Source organism: Zingiber officinale, chromosome 5B (genome assembly GCF_018446385.1).
Source record: "Zingiber officinale cultivar Zhangliang chromosome 5B, Zo_v1.1, whole genome shotgun sequence".
Taxonomy (NCBI): domain Eukaryota; kingdom Viridiplantae; phylum Streptophyta; class Magnoliopsida; order Zingiberales; family Zingiberaceae; genus Zingiber; species Zingiber officinale.
The window spans coordinates 4,127,638-4,146,965 of NC_055995.1; the positions used below are offsets into that span (position 1 = coordinate 4,127,638).

Consider the following 19,328-nt stretch of genomic DNA (forward strand, 5'->3'; position numbering starts at 1 on the left):
CTACTTCAAGGAGGGTTATACCGATTATTATAGCAATATTTACTCTACAGTAACCAACAACTATGCCTCGGGGACAATTTGATTGGTTCCAAGATCCTTATCTCTTCCAAGATCCTTATCTCTGTGATCCATCTGTCATAGTTATGCCAAAATCTACTGTAGATGTGATAGTTGATGCCAAGATCTAATGTCTCTAATGCATAACAAGAATAAGAGAGGAAAAATAATAAAAAAAACCAATAAAAATGTTACTTCAGAGTATGAGAAGGTGGATAAAATAGAACCAACACGGTAAGAAAATAAACTTTCAGAGATAAAAATTTCATCTCTAAAAGTCATTATTTTATCTCTAAAGAATATTTGAGATGGAATATTCTGTCTTAAAAAATCGTGAGTGAAAGTCACGTGACTAAATTTAAGATAGAAATATTTTGTTTCAAATTTCAAAAACAGATTGAAAAATATTTATAAATTTTTTTATAATTTGACTAAATGAAATTATTTTCAAATACAAATTCTATTTTTAGTTTTATTTTTAATATATCATTAGTCTATTTCAAATTACATAGCAAATATAAATTTAATTTATTTATAATTTTATTTATAAATTCATATATAAATTTCGCCTTAAATTTGTATTAAATCTGTCATTAATCGATCTAAAAAAACATATTAAATATGATTTTAATATATTTATAAATCCATATATAATTTTATTTTTAAATTTATCACTGCATTTATATTATATTTTATTTTTTATATTTCTCATCTACATAATATTTCACAAGAAACAATTACACATTCGTTCAAAACCCTCAAATCCATCAACATCTCGTCTCAAATTTTTTTCTACAATCATACATAATATATGTCAATATAAAATAAAACAAATGAGATATATTGATTTGATATCTAAATATAAAAAATTAATAAATTTATTATATGTGTAAATTATTGGAATAAACGTGTTAGAAAAGGAGATTTACTATTCTCCCAATGTGTGCTCCAAAAGAAATTGAATTCTAATATATTTGGTAGAAGACTCATCCTTCACTGTCATTTTATTCTCATATTCAAAATCACATTTGATCTTGTGATTTTCTTTATTCCAATAAATTTAACTAAGTCATTTCATATACTAGTTTATATCCAATCATGTCTCCTACCTATCATATCTAATATGTCTGATTCTCTTCCTAAATCTTCTTGTGCATATGATAATATTATTTTCTTAGCTAAATGAATGGATGCTATGTATCCTTCACTTACATTTTCATTCCATATCTTTTTTATTTCTTTGTTAAAAAAATTATCCCAATTATCTCAACTCCATCAAATCCAACAAATAATCAATAATTATAAATAATATCATAGGTAAATAAATAATCAATTGTTATTATACAGAAATGAAATGAAATTAAAGAAAAAGCTCCTATAGTTGAATTGTTTCATTATACATAGTATGATTTGATAACAAATACGCATTCAAGGACAAATTCTTTCATAGTAATAGTGACCATAATAAGCATGTGTTGGAAATAACAAAGACAATTGCTAAGAGGACTAAATTGATTCAACATTAGCCGGTCCTAGTAGCACCAAAAAAAACAAAAGAATGTCTACAATGTTCACGAGGGAAAATTCATTTCAACATTGAAAAGTTTGCATACTCTTCAAATTTCTCAACAGTGTTAGTACGTAGAGATTAAATGACGACTTGACAAACTCTAGAAGTCATTTTGTCGATGTAGCAAATTCAGAAGGATTCTTTGAAAACTCAAGTAAATTCAAGCCACCTATCAATCCATTTGAATATGGACATGGTGTCATGTCAAGCAATACCTACATAAAATGTTAGTCTAGGGAGAAATTAGCATATAAAATTAATAACAGAACCACATCCAAAGCTTCTAGAACCTGAAATGTTTTATCCGTATGTAACAAAGTGTGATGAAGTCAAACTTTAAACGGGTATAACTTTTGACTCGAAATTTAAAATCAGGTTTTGTCTGTCATCACATGTGCAAAATTCAAAAACTTATATTTATACCGATGTATCCATAACCGTCAATTTTCAACCCCAAATTCCGACATTTAAATCCTTTTAAAGACTTTTTTACTATTATTTTTAAAAATTAGGTATTTAGCGTAATTTTCATATTTCTAGTATTTTTTTAAAGAGGATTTGTTGTGATCCACGTCTTGATTTGAATTAAGATCGTTAAATTAATTATTTTCCTTTTCGGGTAAAAATATATTTCCTTTTTTTACCGAATAAGAATTAAGATTTGTTAATTGTAATTTCTTTGATTATTTGAGTCAAGTTATGGTCTATATAAAAGTCATGTTTAGATGTTGAATAATTAATCCCTCAAGTTTTAATAAAAAATTTCTTTTTTGAAGGTCCTTTTTCTTTTCTTCTCCTCAATTTTCCTTTTCACATCAACCCGCAGGATAATCACTATCCTACCTTTCATGAAAGTGCAACATCTAAAGGATATAAAATGCATGCTTAGTAATATCCTCATGTAACTAAACCTAGCGATTAGACATGCGTCGCATGGAATTAGGTCGCGCAAATATACTGCATACGGGAAATGCCAAGCGCTTCCAAGGCTACGATAGACATGATAGCAGCAAGAAAGAAACACACAAATAGAATAAGATTTAGTGTTTTAATGAATTAAAATAAAATATATTTATAATTATTTAATAAATCCCATATCAAATCCGTTTATAATTTATTAAAATTTAAAACAGATTTTATTTCCATTTTAAAAATCGATTTCTGAAACCAGTTTTCTTGCAGTGCAAAGTTAAGAAAAATACAGTGACAATGATAATTTCTCAACCTCTTCACAATGCGAACATCGAAGTTCACGACATGTTTCTGCAATTCAAATCATCGAAATAATCTTGGGCACACAGAATAATCTACGATTATATTCACTCTTTAACTCCATAGAATGCTTCACGATTCATGCATCTACTTGGGGTAGTAGCCAGCAGGAGGATATCCTTGTGGAGGGTATGAACCAGCAGGAGGAGGATATGAACCAGCAGGTGGAGGATAACCATAAGGTTGCCCATAAGCTGGCTGAGAGGGGGCGTAGCCCGCAGGAGGTGGAATAGGCTGATCAATCCGCGACATTTGCTGGAATGGAGGCACAGCCATCACTGGTGCTGGTCCAAACATGCCATCTCTCTTATCCAACTCAATCTTATGTTGTGTCTGCACGCAACAATGGATCGTGTGTTTTCTTTCCACTCAGGCAAAAAGATGCAATACTTTGAAATAAATACAAAGTTTTGAAGTTTTCGTACCTGCATGCATGCGCAGACTCTGCAAAGTATTCCCAAGTGCATGGATCAGATCTTAGAAACATTAGTGTTTAAGAGAAAATATGAGGGAGGAAGTTTGTTCTTACGAGCAGTATACGAGGTCAGACAAACAATTCAGGATCTGGGAAGCCTCTTGGAGCTCTGAGCTTCCGACGATCATCGCGACAATGGAAAAGATGCAAGCAACTTGTTGTAGACAGAACATGAATCCCTGCAGTCAAGTTTCCACATTAAGGTAATTGCTGATTTTAGCTTCGGAAAGCAAATCCTACCAAAAACAAGCCTTTGAATAATTCTTAGCCCTTGAGCCCGGGCAGCTCATGGGCGAGTTCATGATCACATCTTGACAAAGTTAGATAATGGAGGAATCAATAATGCAATGAGGACTTACAATAATGCAGTTATCACATTGAGTAGTCTGTATGTTGAACTCATCTTGGAGCAAGAAGCGAGTTGAGGCAACAGAATTTCCAAAGCACAAGAAAACCTAGAGAACAAAACAACAGAAGAAAGTTTGCCAAATACCAACCATAACATGTTATGAGATATATTAGCAAAAATTCATATAGTAAAATAAATTAAGTTACACCTATTTCTATTAGACCATAAATCTATAAATTTTTGCTTCCTTGAAGCAAAAGCTTTTAAAATATGTACTGTTAATGGTTAACATGAATTCGCACAGATGACTAGCTCAAGTTTCAGATCCCTTTGGTGTTGGTTTATCTTCCCTTGAGACATCTGTCATTGGCTTGTTAAACCCATACATCGTTGGCTAGCTCTGTTGCAGTTCAGTTCATGATTCAAGTTTAGGCCAATTTAACAGTGAGGAAAATGTTTAGGTCCTGAATCTTATATCATGCGCTTTTTAGTTGCTCATGATTTGGGGATAATGATTACCGGTCAACTTTCAACCCTTTTAAATTTTCAATATGGTATCTAGACCAAGTCATGAACTTGAATCTGGACTATACGTTGTCATTCATCTCATATGTTGGATGTCCTAAGCTTTGAACTTGAATATTTTCTGATTGATGGAGTCTTAAGCTCTGAACTTGAATAATGAATACCTAGAAACAAAATCCTTGGGCTGGTTTTCTAGGGTGAAAAAATAAAAGGGCAAGGGCAAGGAAAGGAAGAGAATTAAAAAATGCACATGGATTATGAATCACAAGTGTACATTTTTGTGTTTGTGTTTCCTTCCCTTCCCTATCTTAGTTATAAATCAATCCTGAGGTTAAACGGAACTAAGTTAGACTACCAGAATGCGATACAAATGTTCTGTAAAATACGAACGCAGCTGGGTGAGTACATGATGAAAAAATCATCATAGTTGAAAAGTTGGTGGATATATTGATTTGCACATCACCAAGTTTATCAGTATACTGATGACAACGTTGAAATGTACAATAGGATAAATGAGAGAGAGTACATCATTTAATGACAGATACAACTACTGTTAAACAAATCAGTGTATTTGGTGTTTAAAGTAAACCAAAATACCAAATACTGGTGTATGTACTGGTTAGACAAAACAACTCAAGGTGTGACAAGACTGGAGAAATAAGAAACATCTAAGACTGACTTTTTGGTTCAATAGAGATTCTGCTTAGTACACGTTAATATGGCATGGCTAGCTAACTTTATGGTATATCATAGGAAAAATAACTATTAAGTACCTCAGTGCAAAGGCAAAACTCTGGGCATCGACTTTCTCCACATCTTCCACTGCATGGTAGATACCCCGCACAACATGTGTACCTGAAAAATGAAACAATAAAGAAATCATATTCTACAAATTTTGCTAGAAAAGGTAGAAATTAATGGTGCATTGAAATTACCTTGACATGTCATTGTAAAGAGCTCGTTTGCGAAGCATGTACGAGACACATGGCCCACTAGAAACAACAAGCGCATCAATTAAATAGTATGTCCATATACTACAAATTAGTGAAATAAAAACCTAAACAATATAGTTATTTATAATACTTATATTTACATAATAGCTATAATGTGTAACTACAATATGCTTAAACAATCAAGCAAGCTGCCGTGGATTATTAATTTGGATTCAAATGTCTTACAAAAATAAGCACAATTCAGAACAAGATGTAGCATGTACACTCAATCTATTTCCATTATAAAAACCAGCTTAAATCAGGGGAAGCTTATGCTGACTAGGTATAATGCTTATTGCTTAAGCCTGAAACTAGTCTCAAAGGACTCCATCATATGATGCAATCTTTTTACTTAAAATCAGTATCAAGAAAATCCTATGCTATTGAAACGAAGTGCTTAAGCCTGAAAACATTGGCAAAGGATTCCACCTGTATGCTTCCACTTTAATCCTCACAAACAATTACCTAATTCACAAGTTTGATCTGATGCTGGTAAAAGTTGCTTATGCATCAGAAAAGCTTAAGCTTGCCATCGCTCCAGCATGTCACTTTATACCTTATAGCAAGATGTGGACTAATATCCACCACTTTTATTCTTTTCTTTCAAGGCATTCCATGGCATGATAAAAGGAGATACACTAGCATGGTGCCCATATAAATGTCTTGCAAGTTTTTGAACAAAACCTGGTAAGAAAGTGACACTCTTTCTACTAATTGAACACTAATCCTGTAAACAAAGCATTCTTATGGATACAAAAGACAATCTTGAGAAACCTAATGAAGTTAAGGAAAGATATCTCACTAGGAAAGAAAACTCATTTTTTTGAATGATTGAGCATCAACTCTCAGTCAATTAAAGCTTGAATTGAGTCTAAAAGAAGGTTCATTCTAGTGTATTCAATTTACCATATTTTAATAAGAACTAAACATATTTAACACTAAGACTATAAATCATGTAAAAGAAAGCAATAGTAGCATGTTTCAGCAAAAAAATTCAACCATTGCACCAGATATTAGATGGCCAATTAAATCTTAACAGAAACATATATACTAGTGGTACTAACTTGGAATTTGGAGCAAAACTAGAGGACAAGATTATGTTAGTTCCAGCAAGGTAGTTCGAAAGAAAGCAAATTTGGCAGTGAAAACATTGAGGGTAATCTGAATTATGATCCTTATTCTTACTTTATAGCTACACAACAGTTCGACAAGATGTAAACTCGTAGAACAAATCAACCTTTTCGTTAGATCATAAAAAAAAAATAAAAAAAGCAACTATCATCCGCCGAAATTTGGCACTGTCTGTCCAGCCACCAAAAGAGGGAAAAAAAAATAAGGCAACATAAACGAACCGAAATTCGGAACCATCCACAAGATGGGGTTCAAAATAAAGGCGAATCGAAGGGTAGGAAGCTAATCACTTACCACCAAAGCGCCAGACAGCAAACTGCAGAACGGATCGGGCGTGTGCGTCAGAGATCACGAAAAGCAAGGATGGAACGAGAAGAAGGGAAAGGGAGAGATCTTACAGGGGAAGTCAGCTCGTACGGTGCCCATGAGGTCGGTGTGCCAGAGGTTCCTGTAGTTCTGCCGGAGCTGCATCTTGTCGAGGAACGCCTGAGACGCCATTTCCGGTCACCCACCGCGGACGCGAGATCCGAGCAACTCTTTCAGGAATCGGGACGAATCAGGAAGAAGGGCGATCGAATTCGAGATCTCCGCGTAGCGTTTTGCAAAGGAACTGGACTTTCGGTTGTGGGGATCGAGTCTCCGCCGCCAGCTGTTTACTACGATAGCTGGTCAAACAAAAGTAGATAAATTTTCCCGGATTATCCCCTAACAACCCCAACTCTTACCGCAATAAGCCTCCGTGGGACCCTCTCTGTTCCAGTTGGGATGAAGGTAACAAGTGAGTTTCGTAGTGGCGCGTGAATATTTTACTTGTATGCGAAGGCGAGTCGTGTCTTCGCTGATAAACGAAGGAATAAGTGGAACTTCTGTTAAAAGAAATTTAAGAAATTTAGATCAGGCATAGCGATTATCCTGACTGGAAGAGAAATTATCATTCCCTAAATTTTACTTAAAAAAAAAAGAAAAATATTATTAAGAATAAAAGATTAATTCAAAAATATAGACTCTGGATATTAAGATTAAAAATAGAAAAATAAATATATAGATCTCAATTTTTATTTAGTAAAGAAATTAAAAAAAACATACTATAAAAAAAATCATATATCACAAACTCTAACCTATAAATAATAAAAATATTCTAAATACTATAACAACAGAAGTTATTGAAAATAATAAAAAAATATGTTGAGAAAGATCTAAATGGTAGTTTTTTTATTCCAAATATAACTATCTTGTCTAAAAGATGAGGAGATGGTGCACTGATTATGATAATTTAATTATTGACAGAGAGAAGACCTTCTCTGAGAAGACGATTTCTTTCATATCCTACGCACACTCAAATAATCCGACAAAGCGTTAGTAACTAAAGATCAAGGAAGGAATCCTTGGCAAGGCCCTCCGACGCTCAAGTTAGTACGATCTCCGACGAGTGAAATGAAGAACAGTCGCGGATACTCGCGAGCATAGGTTTCAGATGCAGATGATGCGTACCTTGCCAATGGAGAGGGTCCCCTTTATATACCACCTCTTACAACCTCCGTGATCATGAGGTGGTATTATGCGTTGGAGTTTGTTAGGTGATGGAAAAAAGTACAGTCTAGATGATATACAGTAATAGTCTAAGGAATCTTTTCTCTATCCACAGATGTACCTCTTTTGTCGTTTATGACTTAGACCCTTGATGAAATTGTCGAGGAAGTATGCTGTCAAAACTAACTTCCGCGAGAAGTACCTAAGAAATATTCCCTAACAACCTTGACAAGCTATTAAAATATTATCTACTACTTATTTGTTAAGTATATCTTGGTCGGTTCTTAAGCCGTCATCTTTATTTAGATGATGTAATCTGGGCTAAATATATCTCGGTCGATCCTTTGCCGGCCTGCTTGTTTGGCTGATGTACTCTGCGCTGAATATATCTCGGTCGGTTCTTAAGCCGACCTCTTTTATTAAACCATTCAGTTGCATTCTGTATATTCCTTTGCCCTATGTCAGATTAAGCTACTCCATTACATCCTGCGCAACATTAATATACTTGTTGGAGAATGGTAGAGTGTATCGGGATCCCGAGAAATTCCTTTGATAAGTGTTGTATGCCTGATCATGCTTGACCGGGCATATGTGCACTTTGGTCGGGCATACTTGGAAAGTTTTATGAAGCTGAGGGCCTTAAGCTCGAATAACCAGTCACATATATGGGAATTGATAAGGCTGAGTACCTTTAACCGGGTCAGTCTTTATCCAGCCAGTTACACATATGGTAACTGATGAGGCTGAGTGCCTTTATCCTGGTTGAGCTTTATTCGGTCGGTCGCATATATGGGAATTAATGAGGCTAAGGACATTTAACCTGGCCGAATATTCGTACTGTCAGATCATAGATGCTCGCCCTGACTTTAAGATTGAACGCATGCACATGCACACTGTTATTTATAATTAATATGTTGTAAAATGAGTCAGTCATTCTGACTGCTATGTAAGACCTTCCTAAGATCCGTCCGCCCTTGAGACATTATACTCCCTGGTTCGCTCAGCTTAACGACTAACCATCTTCCCCTGGTTGGATTAAAATCCGATCTGGCTAACCCTGTTAGGTTTGGTTGAGCTAGAGGGGGAGGGATGAATGACTCACTTCGATTTCTTGATTAACTTAATTTTGCACAGCGAAAACTTGAAGGCAATGTTAACTCCTTATATTTACTTGGTATCCACCTCCTTGAGATGACTAATCTAAGGTTCCACACCACGGTCACACTTTGCACTATAAAACTTCTCCTTCTCGGATCAACACCGAAGGTGGAGAAACCTTACACAATCATCTACAAATCTCCCTCTCAACAGAATACCTCACAAGGATGAAGAAGTTAAGAGATTAGGGTTTTGAGTACACCTTCTCCTTCTTTGAGTGACTTGAGATTGTAGTACTAGTGAGAGCTTGAGCACTTGAAGTTGAACTTGAGCTTGAGCACCGGAGAGCAATAGAGAACACTTGATCGCAATAGCATAGTTACCTTCAAATAGGGCTCTTCGGATCTTCTTAAACCATAGAGAAAGAGTCATTTTTCTTGTCGTTTTGTGAGTCTTAATCGATTAAGAATTGATCTTAGTCGATTATCAAACATTAATCAATTAAAGTAGTCGATTTGGTGCGTGTTTCATTTACGCGACTCTTCCAAATCACCTACTCTAATCTATTAAGATTAGGATAATCGACTAGCTTAAGCAATTAGGAATTATTCTATTTTCGAACAGAATGTCTCTTAATCGACTAAGTCAATCACTTAAGCTTCGAACAGAAGTATTCTGTTTAAAGCAAAATGACACCAAAAGTAATTGATTCAATCGCTTACGATTTCCTAATCGATTAGGAAACTTTCTGTTTCAAACAGAAGGTTTGTTAAGCGATTGACTCAATCTCTTAACACCCTCTTAATCGATTAAGCATTTTTTTCTTAATCGATTAGCACACTTTGCTTTAGATGATTATCAATTACCTCGCCAAGAATCTTATTCTCGACCTCCCTGGACTTCTTTTGCCTTATATTTGGTCTTCCGACCTATAAGAGCTTCTCCAGTACCAAAGATCTAGTCCCCTGACCTTCTTGGACTTCTCTTGCCTTGCATCAGGTCTTCCGACCTGCAAGAGCTTTTCTTGCCAGGAATCCAATCCTCAATCTTCTTGGTCCTATAAACTCAAACTCATATTAAATCTAATGTATTAGCATAAACTTAAATAATTGTCAATCAACGAAATTTCTTCCTTAGGGCATGATTACACCAACAAATCTAAGGATTTTAACACTGAGAAAATTATCCAGGCCAAACAAGGGGATATTACTCCTTTCAGAGTAGGACTGCAACATCATCTTGACTTTGACCGCCATATCACCTTTTGGGTCCATCCGTCATAACCCGTATTAATAACGATTATTGATTTTTGTAACAAACATAGTGTTGGATCGAGTTGCATGTGAGAGGAGGGGGGAGGGGGCGAATCATGTGATTTTGAAAAACTTGTCTTTTTCATTTTTAAAACAAAGTACGCATCGGAAAAGAAGTAGACAAAAATGAAAGAGACACGAACACAAGCATTTTTACTTGGTTCAGAGTTTTCAGTGACTCCTACTCCAAGACTTAGGTCTCACGGACCTATCGATAGGTAATCCACTAAAATACCTCTTCCGGTACCTCTGGAAGAGGGAATTAAGTACAAAGAAAGTCAGAACAAGTGCAACACACTGCACTTATCCTTTTGCAATAATTAAGTATACAAATGAAAGTTTACCAAACATTCTTTCGAAGATGGTCGTCTTGAGCTTAGTGTTTGGGCGACTTCTTAGCGGTAGACAAGTGTAGCAACATCGCAGCAAAGTTGTAGCAGGAAGCCAAAGCATTCGGAAGTCCAATCGGAAACACAAATGCTCGTATTAGTGAGTTGTCTAATGGCTTGGGCGAGCACTCCTTTTGTTGAGCATAGAAGGCACCTTCAAAGGCCTTGAAGGCGCCTCCAATGTGGCAAGTCTAATCCCAAACAACCTGGTCCTTATCTTTGACGAAATCTGAACTTTGTCCTACGGAAGGAGCCTTCCATGCACCAAACGTGCCTTCTATAAACAGTGTCAAGACGTCTTGCAATGCTTAAAGGCGCCTTCCATGAAGGTGTCTTCCATCCCATGTGATCCTGTTCGGAATCTGAGTCAGACGAAGGTCGGCTGAGATGTCACTAGCGTTAACGGAGAGGTGACTTGGACATCCCTACGTATATGCACGGGAAAACGAACCCCTGCATGGGAATGATGGGAGGTGGTGACTAAGTCAGCAGTACTTAGGCTCTGCGCACACTCAGACAAGCACACAGAACGTTAGAAACCAGAAATCAGAAACCAGGAAAAAAAGTCCTCGGCGCAGGTCCTCTACCGCTCAAGTCAGATACTTTTCCCCAAAAGAACAGTGTACGAAGGAAAAAAGAACTGTAGAAGACAAGTGCGAATGTGCGAGAGAACATACCTGCTCAAGGGAGAGGACCTCTTTTTTTATATGACTATGCGTACCTCTGGAACTTGACCGATGTCAGAGAATGTCGGGTGTCAGGGCCTGTTGGGTGATGGAGGACGTGTGACACCCTCTTATGGACTGAAAGAAGGTTCCATTCGCGGATGACAGCAGACCCTTGGAATATTCCCTGACATATGGCAGCTATTTTCTGACAGACGGTTACGATTCCCTAATATTGTTGTCTCCTAGTATCTTCTGTCCCTCTCGGGTTTAGCCATGGGCATCTTGAAATGACTGTTACAGTGTGGCGCCTGGTCCGAGTCTTGATGAGGGAGACAAGCTATGACTAGGGTCCCCTCCTTCACGCTTGGAGTACTGGACGGGCCGACCGGGAGTTGTCTTACTAAAAGTATCAAGCCTGTCTATGTCGATTGGGTTGAGAAAACCAGACCAATCGGGGAAGGTCAGGCCTTACTCCAGGCTAGGTCTCATGTCTTTGATCTGGGATCCTGACCCGTTAGTACCCGATTGAGAATTATGCGGCTGATGACATCAAGCGATCTACCTCCTTCTTTCCCCTAACTGTTGACTGTCACGTCCCCTTGACTTCTGACTGTCTGGCCTGATCTGATCCTACCTTTATGCACCGTATCACCCTAGAAGGCACCTCGGGTACTTTTCACCCGAGACTTTTTGTGCTCTTCTTACCCTACAAAGCATGTTAGTCTAATAAATTAAATAATAACCTATAAGACAAGTGTTAGCACAATAATACTGAGTAATAATTAGACCATGTCTCCCCGAGATCAAGATCTAGTAGGTCTCAGTTTAGAGATCTGAAATGGATCTAGACTGGACCGATGCTTACTGTCCCTCAATTGGGACGCATCCTCAAGTCACTCTCCTCCAATGGCTTACCTTTACTTACCAACTTGCAATTAGTTGACTAGCCTCATAACCCATCAGGTCTTCATTCTAGTTGTCAGGTCCGCAGACCAACTGGACTTCTGCCGGTTGTCAAGTCCCGCACACCCAACCGGCTTCCTGTCAGATATCAAGTCGGCCCATTGACCTATCTAGACTTTGCACCAGCTATCTGATCCCGCATACCTAATTGGATTTAGCCTGGTGTCAGGTCCTTCAGACCCGTCAATTCCTACACACTTGGTAAAGTAATTAGATCACAAAAACACCTAATTTAAGTCACTTGTTATTCATCAAAACCTGAGTTACACCGTTAGTAACACGGATCTTTAAATTTTGTATGCATGAATGTAAACAAAGTATGATTCCGAATTCTAAATCAAAAGTTATATGATCCAGTCTGAAAGCACAGAAGATGGTTGGCTGGAAAAGATAGCTCTGATATTAACCAAATAAAGACTCCTTGCTGTCCTACGTGTCATAAAGAACATTAGCAATCGAGCCAGGGAAAAGGTCCCTAGCACAAGCCTTCGGACACTCAAGTTAGTAATCAAGTCAAGTAGATAAATAGTCAAATGAACAGTAGCTACGAGCGTGTAAAATTATGTAGCATCGCATACCTGTGCTTGTAGATGAAGACCCCCTTTTATAGTGTTACTGTTTATATGTGTGTGAATCTCAAAGCATTTCTAGAAAAAAAATAGATCATAAAGATGCTCTAACATATTTCCTAAAATTGACCCACAATCTCTATATTTGATAAAAAGGAAGTTTCTAATGTACAACTTGCATGTAGAATATTCTATGTCCTCCGTGCCACAAAACGTCAAAAGAGAAACATTGAGATGATGGATCATTAATGCGCTATATGGATGAGCCGGCTGAGTGCCCTCCAGCGTCCGGTCATACCCCACTCTTGGATAGGGTCGGCTCAGCTAAAGAAAACAGACCATCCTGAGGACTCGGCCTTTGTAAGGGCTCGGCTCGACCAAGAAAAGTAATCGGTCGATTGGTCGGCCTTAGAAGAGTGGCGGGTCGACCAGGAGGAGTGGCGGATCGACCAGGAAGAGCGGCGGATCAACCAAAGTGACGACTCGGTCAAGAAGAGTGGCGGGTCGGCCAAGAAGAATGGCGGATTAGCTAGGAGTGGTAGATCGGCCAGAGTGGCGAATCGGCCTTGGAAGAGTGACGAGTCGACCAAGAAGAATGGCGGATCGGCCAGGAAAAATATTGGATCAGCCAAGATGGTAGATAGGCTAGTTGGATCAGTCGAGAAAGATGATCAATCTATCAATTTAACCTTCTTTTTACCCTTCTTTTTTACCCTCGTGATCGCTCTTCCTATTCTCCGTATCATAACCCATTGGAAATCCTGCAACAGAAATAAATAAAATAAATAAGTATTTAATTTATATAATGAAAATATGGAAAATATAAACGGCAAAGCAGATTTGAAGAATATGTTCTTCCCTTTGCATCTTCTCCCTTTGTCATTTCATCAAAACAGACGGACGGAGTGCTGCGTGCTCTCCAGAATATAATTTAGAGCACCAATAGCTTGACACCGTGGTTGCCAAGTAGCATAAAGTGTGAGGAGCTTTCTATTTGTTCATGGTACATTAACACTCTCAGCGACCTAAACCTGTGCCAAACCAAAGGAACTTGAATCGCATTCCTAGTTTGGATTCACATCAGCAATCTTCAGTTGTGACGTTAATGCATGGATGAGTCTGAAGACCACCATCGTAAACTACTTGCTAGTTCCTACTTATAAAGCCATCAGTTGGAACTGAGCATTTCCTATGGAGATCATGAGTCACCTGAAAGCTACTGCTCCTTACGTAGGCATGGTGGTGGTGCAATTGGCTTACGCGAGCTCAAACATCCTTTGCAAGCTTGCATTGGATCAAGGGCTGAGCTTCCTGGTCTTAGCAGTGTACAGGCATCTGATTGCTCTTGCAGTCTTTGGTCCTCTTGCATTTGTGCTTGAAAGGTTCATAAACCAGCCTGCATTGGCTTGTGGTTGGAGTTTTGTGGATTCTGTTTTCTGATTCACTTGTTTGGTGCAGGAACCAGAGGCCTTCCTTATCGTTTTATGTTCTGGTGAGGATTTTCATCCTTGCTTTGTTTGGGACGACTCTTCATCAAAACGTCTACTATGCTGGGTTGAATTACACTTCTCCTACTGTTGCAAGTGCCCTCGGCAGTGTCATCCCAGCTTTTACCTTCATCATGGCAGCCATCTTGAGGTCAGCCCGTCAACTAGATTTGAGTTTCTTGGGTCCTTCCTTTTTCCTGAAAATTGATTTTCATAACCATGTATAGACATAAAATTAAAATCATATTAAAAGCTAACACGACAAACACACAATCCAAAGAAGAAAAGCATATTCTTGATCATAAAGAAATAAATTCAGACAACTCCAAGTTCACAGGATGGAAAAGGTCAGCATTAAGAGTGCCAAAGGGCGGGCCAGGCTTGTAGGCACCATCTTATGCATTGGTGGTGTCCTAGTATTCACCTTTTGGAAGGGACATCTGTTGGAGGGCTTTGTCAGAACACCTTTGATTGAGGTACATGGCAGTGATCCTAAGAAAGGGGCTGTCAATGATCAAGAGAATTGGATTAAAGGCACTGCACTTATCCTAACCAGCCTTTTTGCCTATAGTGCGTGGCTTATTCTTCAGGTCATACTCTAACATTATCATGTCCTTTACGTATATTTGGCCTTTACATTATCATGCTGAATAACTTTACAGGCAGTTGTCTCTAGGATCTACCCTGCTAGACTGTCAATGAACACCTTGATGTGCTTCTTTGCATTGGTGCAATCTTCTGCCATTGCTCTCATCTTCGAAAGGAATGCTTCATCATGGAGAATGGATTGGAACATAAAACTTCTAGCAATCTGCTACAATGCATGTTCCTCTCATCTTAATTGCAGTCTTTAGAGATGAAACTCGAAGCCTAAAGTTTTTTCTGAATACTTTGCAGGGCATTGTGATATCTTGCCTCACATACTACTTGCAAACATATTGTGTCAGTGAGAAGGGCCCGGTCTTCGTTGCCACATTCTCGCCGGTGCTTTTAGTGATAGTAGGGATAGCGTCGGCCTTCGTCTTCGCAGAACGGCTTCATATTGGCAGGTGAACAGCTTGAATCCGAATCTATATAGCTCATGAGTAGTATATCAAGTTAAAATCTAAAATTTAAGCATGGAGCTCAAGTTTTTGCAGCTTGATTGGAGCCACCATTATCATAGTGGGACTTTACTGCGTTCTATGGGGGAAAAGCAGTGATACGAATGAGAAGAATTCTGGAGTTGAAAAGAGTTCAAGGGATGCATGCCACTGAAGGATAAGTAGAACATTGCTTGTGTGAGCTCATGCCCTTTTACAGCAACTGTATACGCATATACTGTCTCATAGCAACTGAAGTAAGTGTATGAAATGCCAACTTATGTGATCTTATGGGGGAAAATAGTTCTCCTCAGTGAATTTGGATTTACAAAGGAGGATTTGAGAGGGGTGATTCTAGCAAACAATGCTTGTACAATCATTAATTTCACCAAGTCAACACATTCAGTGTGTATTTTCTACAAACAAAGAAAACACAAAAGAGAATAAGATGATAAATATTTTCCAACTAGATAATGAAAGTGTCAGATATCCATATGATTAGAGCTGTCAAGCACATATTGCAATGTGACCAGCCAAGCATGATCGGCCAGAACGTGAACAAAAACCTTTCTATCTTTAAAATCATCACAAGTAGCATAGAAAATGTGGAATCTTTCACCGAACACTAACAATTAAAAGAAGAATATACGACTGGTGAAGCCAACGACTCGGACAATAGTTTACAAAGAGATGCTAAAGGGAAAAAAGATGCCACTTCATCAGTGAAGAAAACTCTACAGGCTGTTTCACTGGAAATCTTATAGATTTTTTCTTTCTTTCTGCTCCAGCTTGACCATAAAATTAAGTATTTCTTGGACTTCTTTAGGATGAAAAAAAGATCAGAGTACAGGGCAAGCAACCAGCCTTTATAGAAAGGGTAGATCAGCTCCAACTCTCCCAATTGATGTTGATGTTCATCCTATGCACCACATTTTCCAGGATATAATATCTAACTTTCCTGGCACAGTTTTCTCCTTGCTTCTAAGTAAGGGTAAACCTTTTGGTACTCTAAAATAGACCAAATTAGGTGTCTAAGAGAGAATTCAGGCCAAAAAAGGTTCGGGGACTGTAAATGACTAAAAGTGCTCTGCCAGAGAAGGAAATTACTCAACCGAGTCTCCCCTGACGTTCTGATTACAATATCAGGTTCCGAACAGCTAGCACTGTCTAAGTTCTCCTCTAAGTCGGTGACAAGAATAGAATTAGCAGGATCTGAGCCTTCTCCTGTCTTGTCTTCAAATCGCGCACAAGATTTGTTGATGGCTCGTAAAATTTCATTTGTAGAAGTATATGCCACACAAATTGAAAGAACGGGCCCAGTGTTATTGGCAGTGTGTACCATGGCCTTCTCAGCTGCAGACCGTATTGGCTCAGGCAAGAGGTCCAAGCTTCCCCAAAAGTTGAGCTTCAACCCAAATTTATGCACAATGCTCTCTTCCTCCAAAAGTTGATCAATCTTTTCCTTCATCAAATGCATAAGGGATCCGACCTCTTCTGGTTTTCGCTTAAAGTTATCAATACTGAAAGCATACACTGTCACATACTTGACACCCATTTCATAGCAGTATTGGAGACTAGAAACAAGGGATGTGAAGCCTACATTGTGGCCGGAGCCTTCTTTGATTTGCATTTTCTTGGCATATCTACGGTTACCATCCATGATAAATGCAATATGCTTGGGCATTGGACCAAAGGAGAGCACCGAGAAAAGGCACCTACGCAAGAATCGCCATACACTGTTGAGGTTTTTTGGTTCAGGCCTCTGACTATGCTTCTCCATCTGGAAATTTTAATATCAATTAATGACAATATTTGGAACAGAGTTCAATCAAACAGAAAAAATATTTCAGAAATACCAAGCAAAGACTTAATGGAAATGTATGATGTCAAGTAAAACTCTCTACGGGTACAAGATGGTACACATTATCAACCTGAGCATATTGATTATGAATTACAAAATAATAATTTGTATACTGTACCTTAATGCTATGCTCATGGTGATTACTAAGTCTTGAAGCTGCACAAGGTCTGAGCGCTTACAAGTGGATACTAGTCAGGTTGTCCCTATGCATCGGTCTCATGTTTATCACACATTCTGAGACTTCAGAAGGTCAGCTTTCTATCTGAGCATGTGGTGGATCATTATATTTATGTATGACATGTACTTGTGAAAGGAAAGAGCATATCTAGTAATGTAATCTTGATTTATTCAACTCCCTCTCAATCTGTTTTGATTACTTACAAATTCACCGCAGATTCCTTCTCAATTACTCTCAAATTTCACACTGATTGAGTGTGATGTATTTTTACACTAGCATCTAAGTTTGCTGTTCAATATGTATTTTCCTTTGCATTTCTTTTCAATGTTGCCATGTCACTAAGAAATTATGTATCATTATGTTATTTCTTCACAATTTCTCACATGGTACCAAAGTCAAGATCTTGATCCTCTTCTAGGCGACTGGGTGTAGTCTAGTGTTTATTTTATTTTTGTTATTTTTTTAAATAAAAGATTTTTACAATTAGGGAGTTGTTAAAATTTGAGGCAACGAAATTGTATCTTTACAAATAGAAGATCTGCGTTCAAGTCTATAAAAAGGGTTATGATCTCATATAATAAAGGATCTCCAGCTTAATAATATTTGTCTCTTCGTGAGTTTCTACCAGTTGTTGGGCTTATGCAGAGGGATTAAGCTGTGTGCCATTGTTGGCTCATGCATATCAATTATGAGCATGCATATAATTGTTTTTCATGAATTGTTGCACCAGAAGATGTGGCATCATTCTCATCTAGAAAACATAATTTACAGATCAATCAAAATGCAAATGCTTTGTGCATGTTGTGTTATGAGAAAGAAGGGGAACCATAAGATGTATGATTGCCAAGCTGTAGAGGATGTAAGGAACAAAATGTTGGATAAGCTAAACCCATGCAAAAGAAATTTTAAAGCAAATCAAAATTTATACAAGATATCATACTTTATTTAAAAGCAAATTAAAATAAACAAAGGAGACCATCACAAAATATGAGAAGAAATCCAGAAAATAAACGCCTAAAAAGTAACATTGCCAGCACTAATACGAGTAAAAAAAAAGGAAATAGGAGAAGAAAGTAGCTCATACCTCTCTCCCTCCGAAGGTAAATCTCGACCTTCGATCCAAACTTTGGAAGGAATTGAGGGCGAGACTTTATTCAACGGGAGGAACACGCTAGGGATTCACTGCTTCCAAGCAATCAATTGGACAGCAGAGACCGTCGCGCTGTGTGCCTACTTTCGGCGGTTTCGGCAGCCGTAATCTTTGCTTATCAGCTATCCGGATCCCTAGGGTCAAAAGGAGTACTTCAGAGGCTGCTACAGCGGTTGACACAACGGAAAAGGGAGGCCGCGTAGCGTGCAAGCTGAAAAGAAGAACCCCTATGGCGCGCGGGGTCCTTTATCGCGAGGAAAGGTGGAACCTTTACGGCTGACCGAAGATGACGACCGCGCGTGGCAACCCCCAACGAGGCAGCGGCGGCCGCGGCGACCACCTCCGGCGCAGTTGCAACAGCGACGATGGAGAAGAGCAGCAGGCAGGCGGACAAGAACGAGAGAGAGAAGAGGGTAGAAGGTGGGGGCGAGGCGGCGTCGTGGGCGTCGGCAGGAAATTAAATAAAAAATGAAATAGGGCACTAGTTAGGAAGATAATTATATTAATTAAATTGAATATTTTTTTTCAAATAAGCCCACCTAAAATTTAGACATTCAATTAGGTTCCTAAATTTTTTAAATAATAACTAAAAAATATAACCTACGAGAACTGGCCGGAAGGATGACACAGCACGCATTTTATTTTTTATTTTTTATTTTTTATTTTTTT

At 38.1% G+C, this 19,328-nt stretch overlaps 3 protein-coding genes across 3 annotated transcripts; 1 reads left to right on the top strand and 2 right to left on the bottom strand.

The window, feature by feature from the left end:
* Positions 1-2,816: 2,816 nt before the first annotated feature.
* Positions 2,817-7,035, bottom strand: LOC121983943. The gene is made up of 8 exons (XM_042536651.1): positions 6,770-7,035; positions 6,666-6,687; positions 5,184-5,240; positions 5,022-5,103; positions 3,734-3,829; positions 3,429-3,553; positions 3,325-3,343; positions 2,817-3,232 (listed from the first exon to the last, which is right to left on the bottom strand). Exons 1-8 carry the CDS (start codon positions 6,867-6,869, stop codon positions 2,987-2,989), a joined length of 747 nt encoding a protein of 248 aa, XP_042392585.1. The 5' UTR covers positions 6,870-7,035; the 3' UTR covers positions 2,817-2,986.
* Positions 7,036-14,137: 7,102 nt separating this feature from the next.
* On the top strand, positions 14,138-15,645 carry LOC121987982 (WAT1-related protein At5g07050-like). Its single transcript, XM_042541682.1, has 6 exons — positions 14,138-14,283; positions 14,360-14,539; positions 14,726-14,978; positions 15,051-15,209; positions 15,286-15,437; positions 15,528-15,645. Exons 1-6 carry the CDS (start codon positions 14,138-14,140, stop codon positions 15,643-15,645), a joined length of 1,008 nt encoding a protein of 335 aa, XP_042397616.1.
* A 380-nt stretch (positions 15,646-16,025) lies between these two features.
* On the bottom strand, positions 16,026-19,102 carry LOC121983944 (dehydrodolichyl diphosphate synthase CPT3-like). Its single transcript, XM_042536653.1, has 3 exons — positions 18,928-19,102; positions 18,594-18,793; positions 16,026-17,250 (listed from the first exon to the last, which is right to left on the bottom strand). The coding sequence occupies exon 3, from the start codon at positions 17,248-17,250 to the stop codon at positions 16,420-16,422; it is 831 nt and encodes a 276-aa protein (XP_042392587.1). The 5' UTR covers positions 18,594-18,793; positions 18,928-19,102; the 3' UTR covers positions 16,026-16,419.
* Positions 19,103-19,328: the final 226 nt, after the last annotated feature.

Coding starts and splice junctions, on each gene's coding strand:
- LOC121983943 (XM_042536651.1), bottom strand. CDS start 6,869: ATGGCGTCTCAGGCGTTCCTCGACAAGATGCAGCTCCGGCAGAACTAC. Junction 6,688..6,769: donor CGTACGAGCTGACTTCCCCT/GTAAGATCTCTC, acceptor TCCGTTCTGCAG/TTTGCTGTCTGGCGCTTTGG. Junction 5,241..6,665: donor TGCTGTCTGGCGCTTTGGTG/GTAAGTGATTAG, acceptor TGTTGTTTCTAG/TGGGCCATGTGTCTCGTACA.
- LOC121987982 (XM_042541682.1), top strand. CDS start 14,138: ATGGTGGTGGTGCAATTGGCTTACGCGAGCTCAAACATCCTTTGCAAG. Junction 14,540..14,725: donor ATCATGGCAGCCATCTTGAG/GTCAGCCCGTCA, acceptor CCAAGTTCACAG/GATGGAAAAGGTCAGCATTA. Junction 15,438..15,527: donor GAACGGCTTCATATTGGCAG/GTGAACAGCTTG, acceptor AAGTTTTTGCAG/CTTGATTGGAGCCACCATTA.
- LOC121983944 (XM_042536653.1), bottom strand. CDS start 17,250: ATGGAGAAGCATAGTCAGAGGCCTGAACCAAAAAACCTCAACAGTGTA.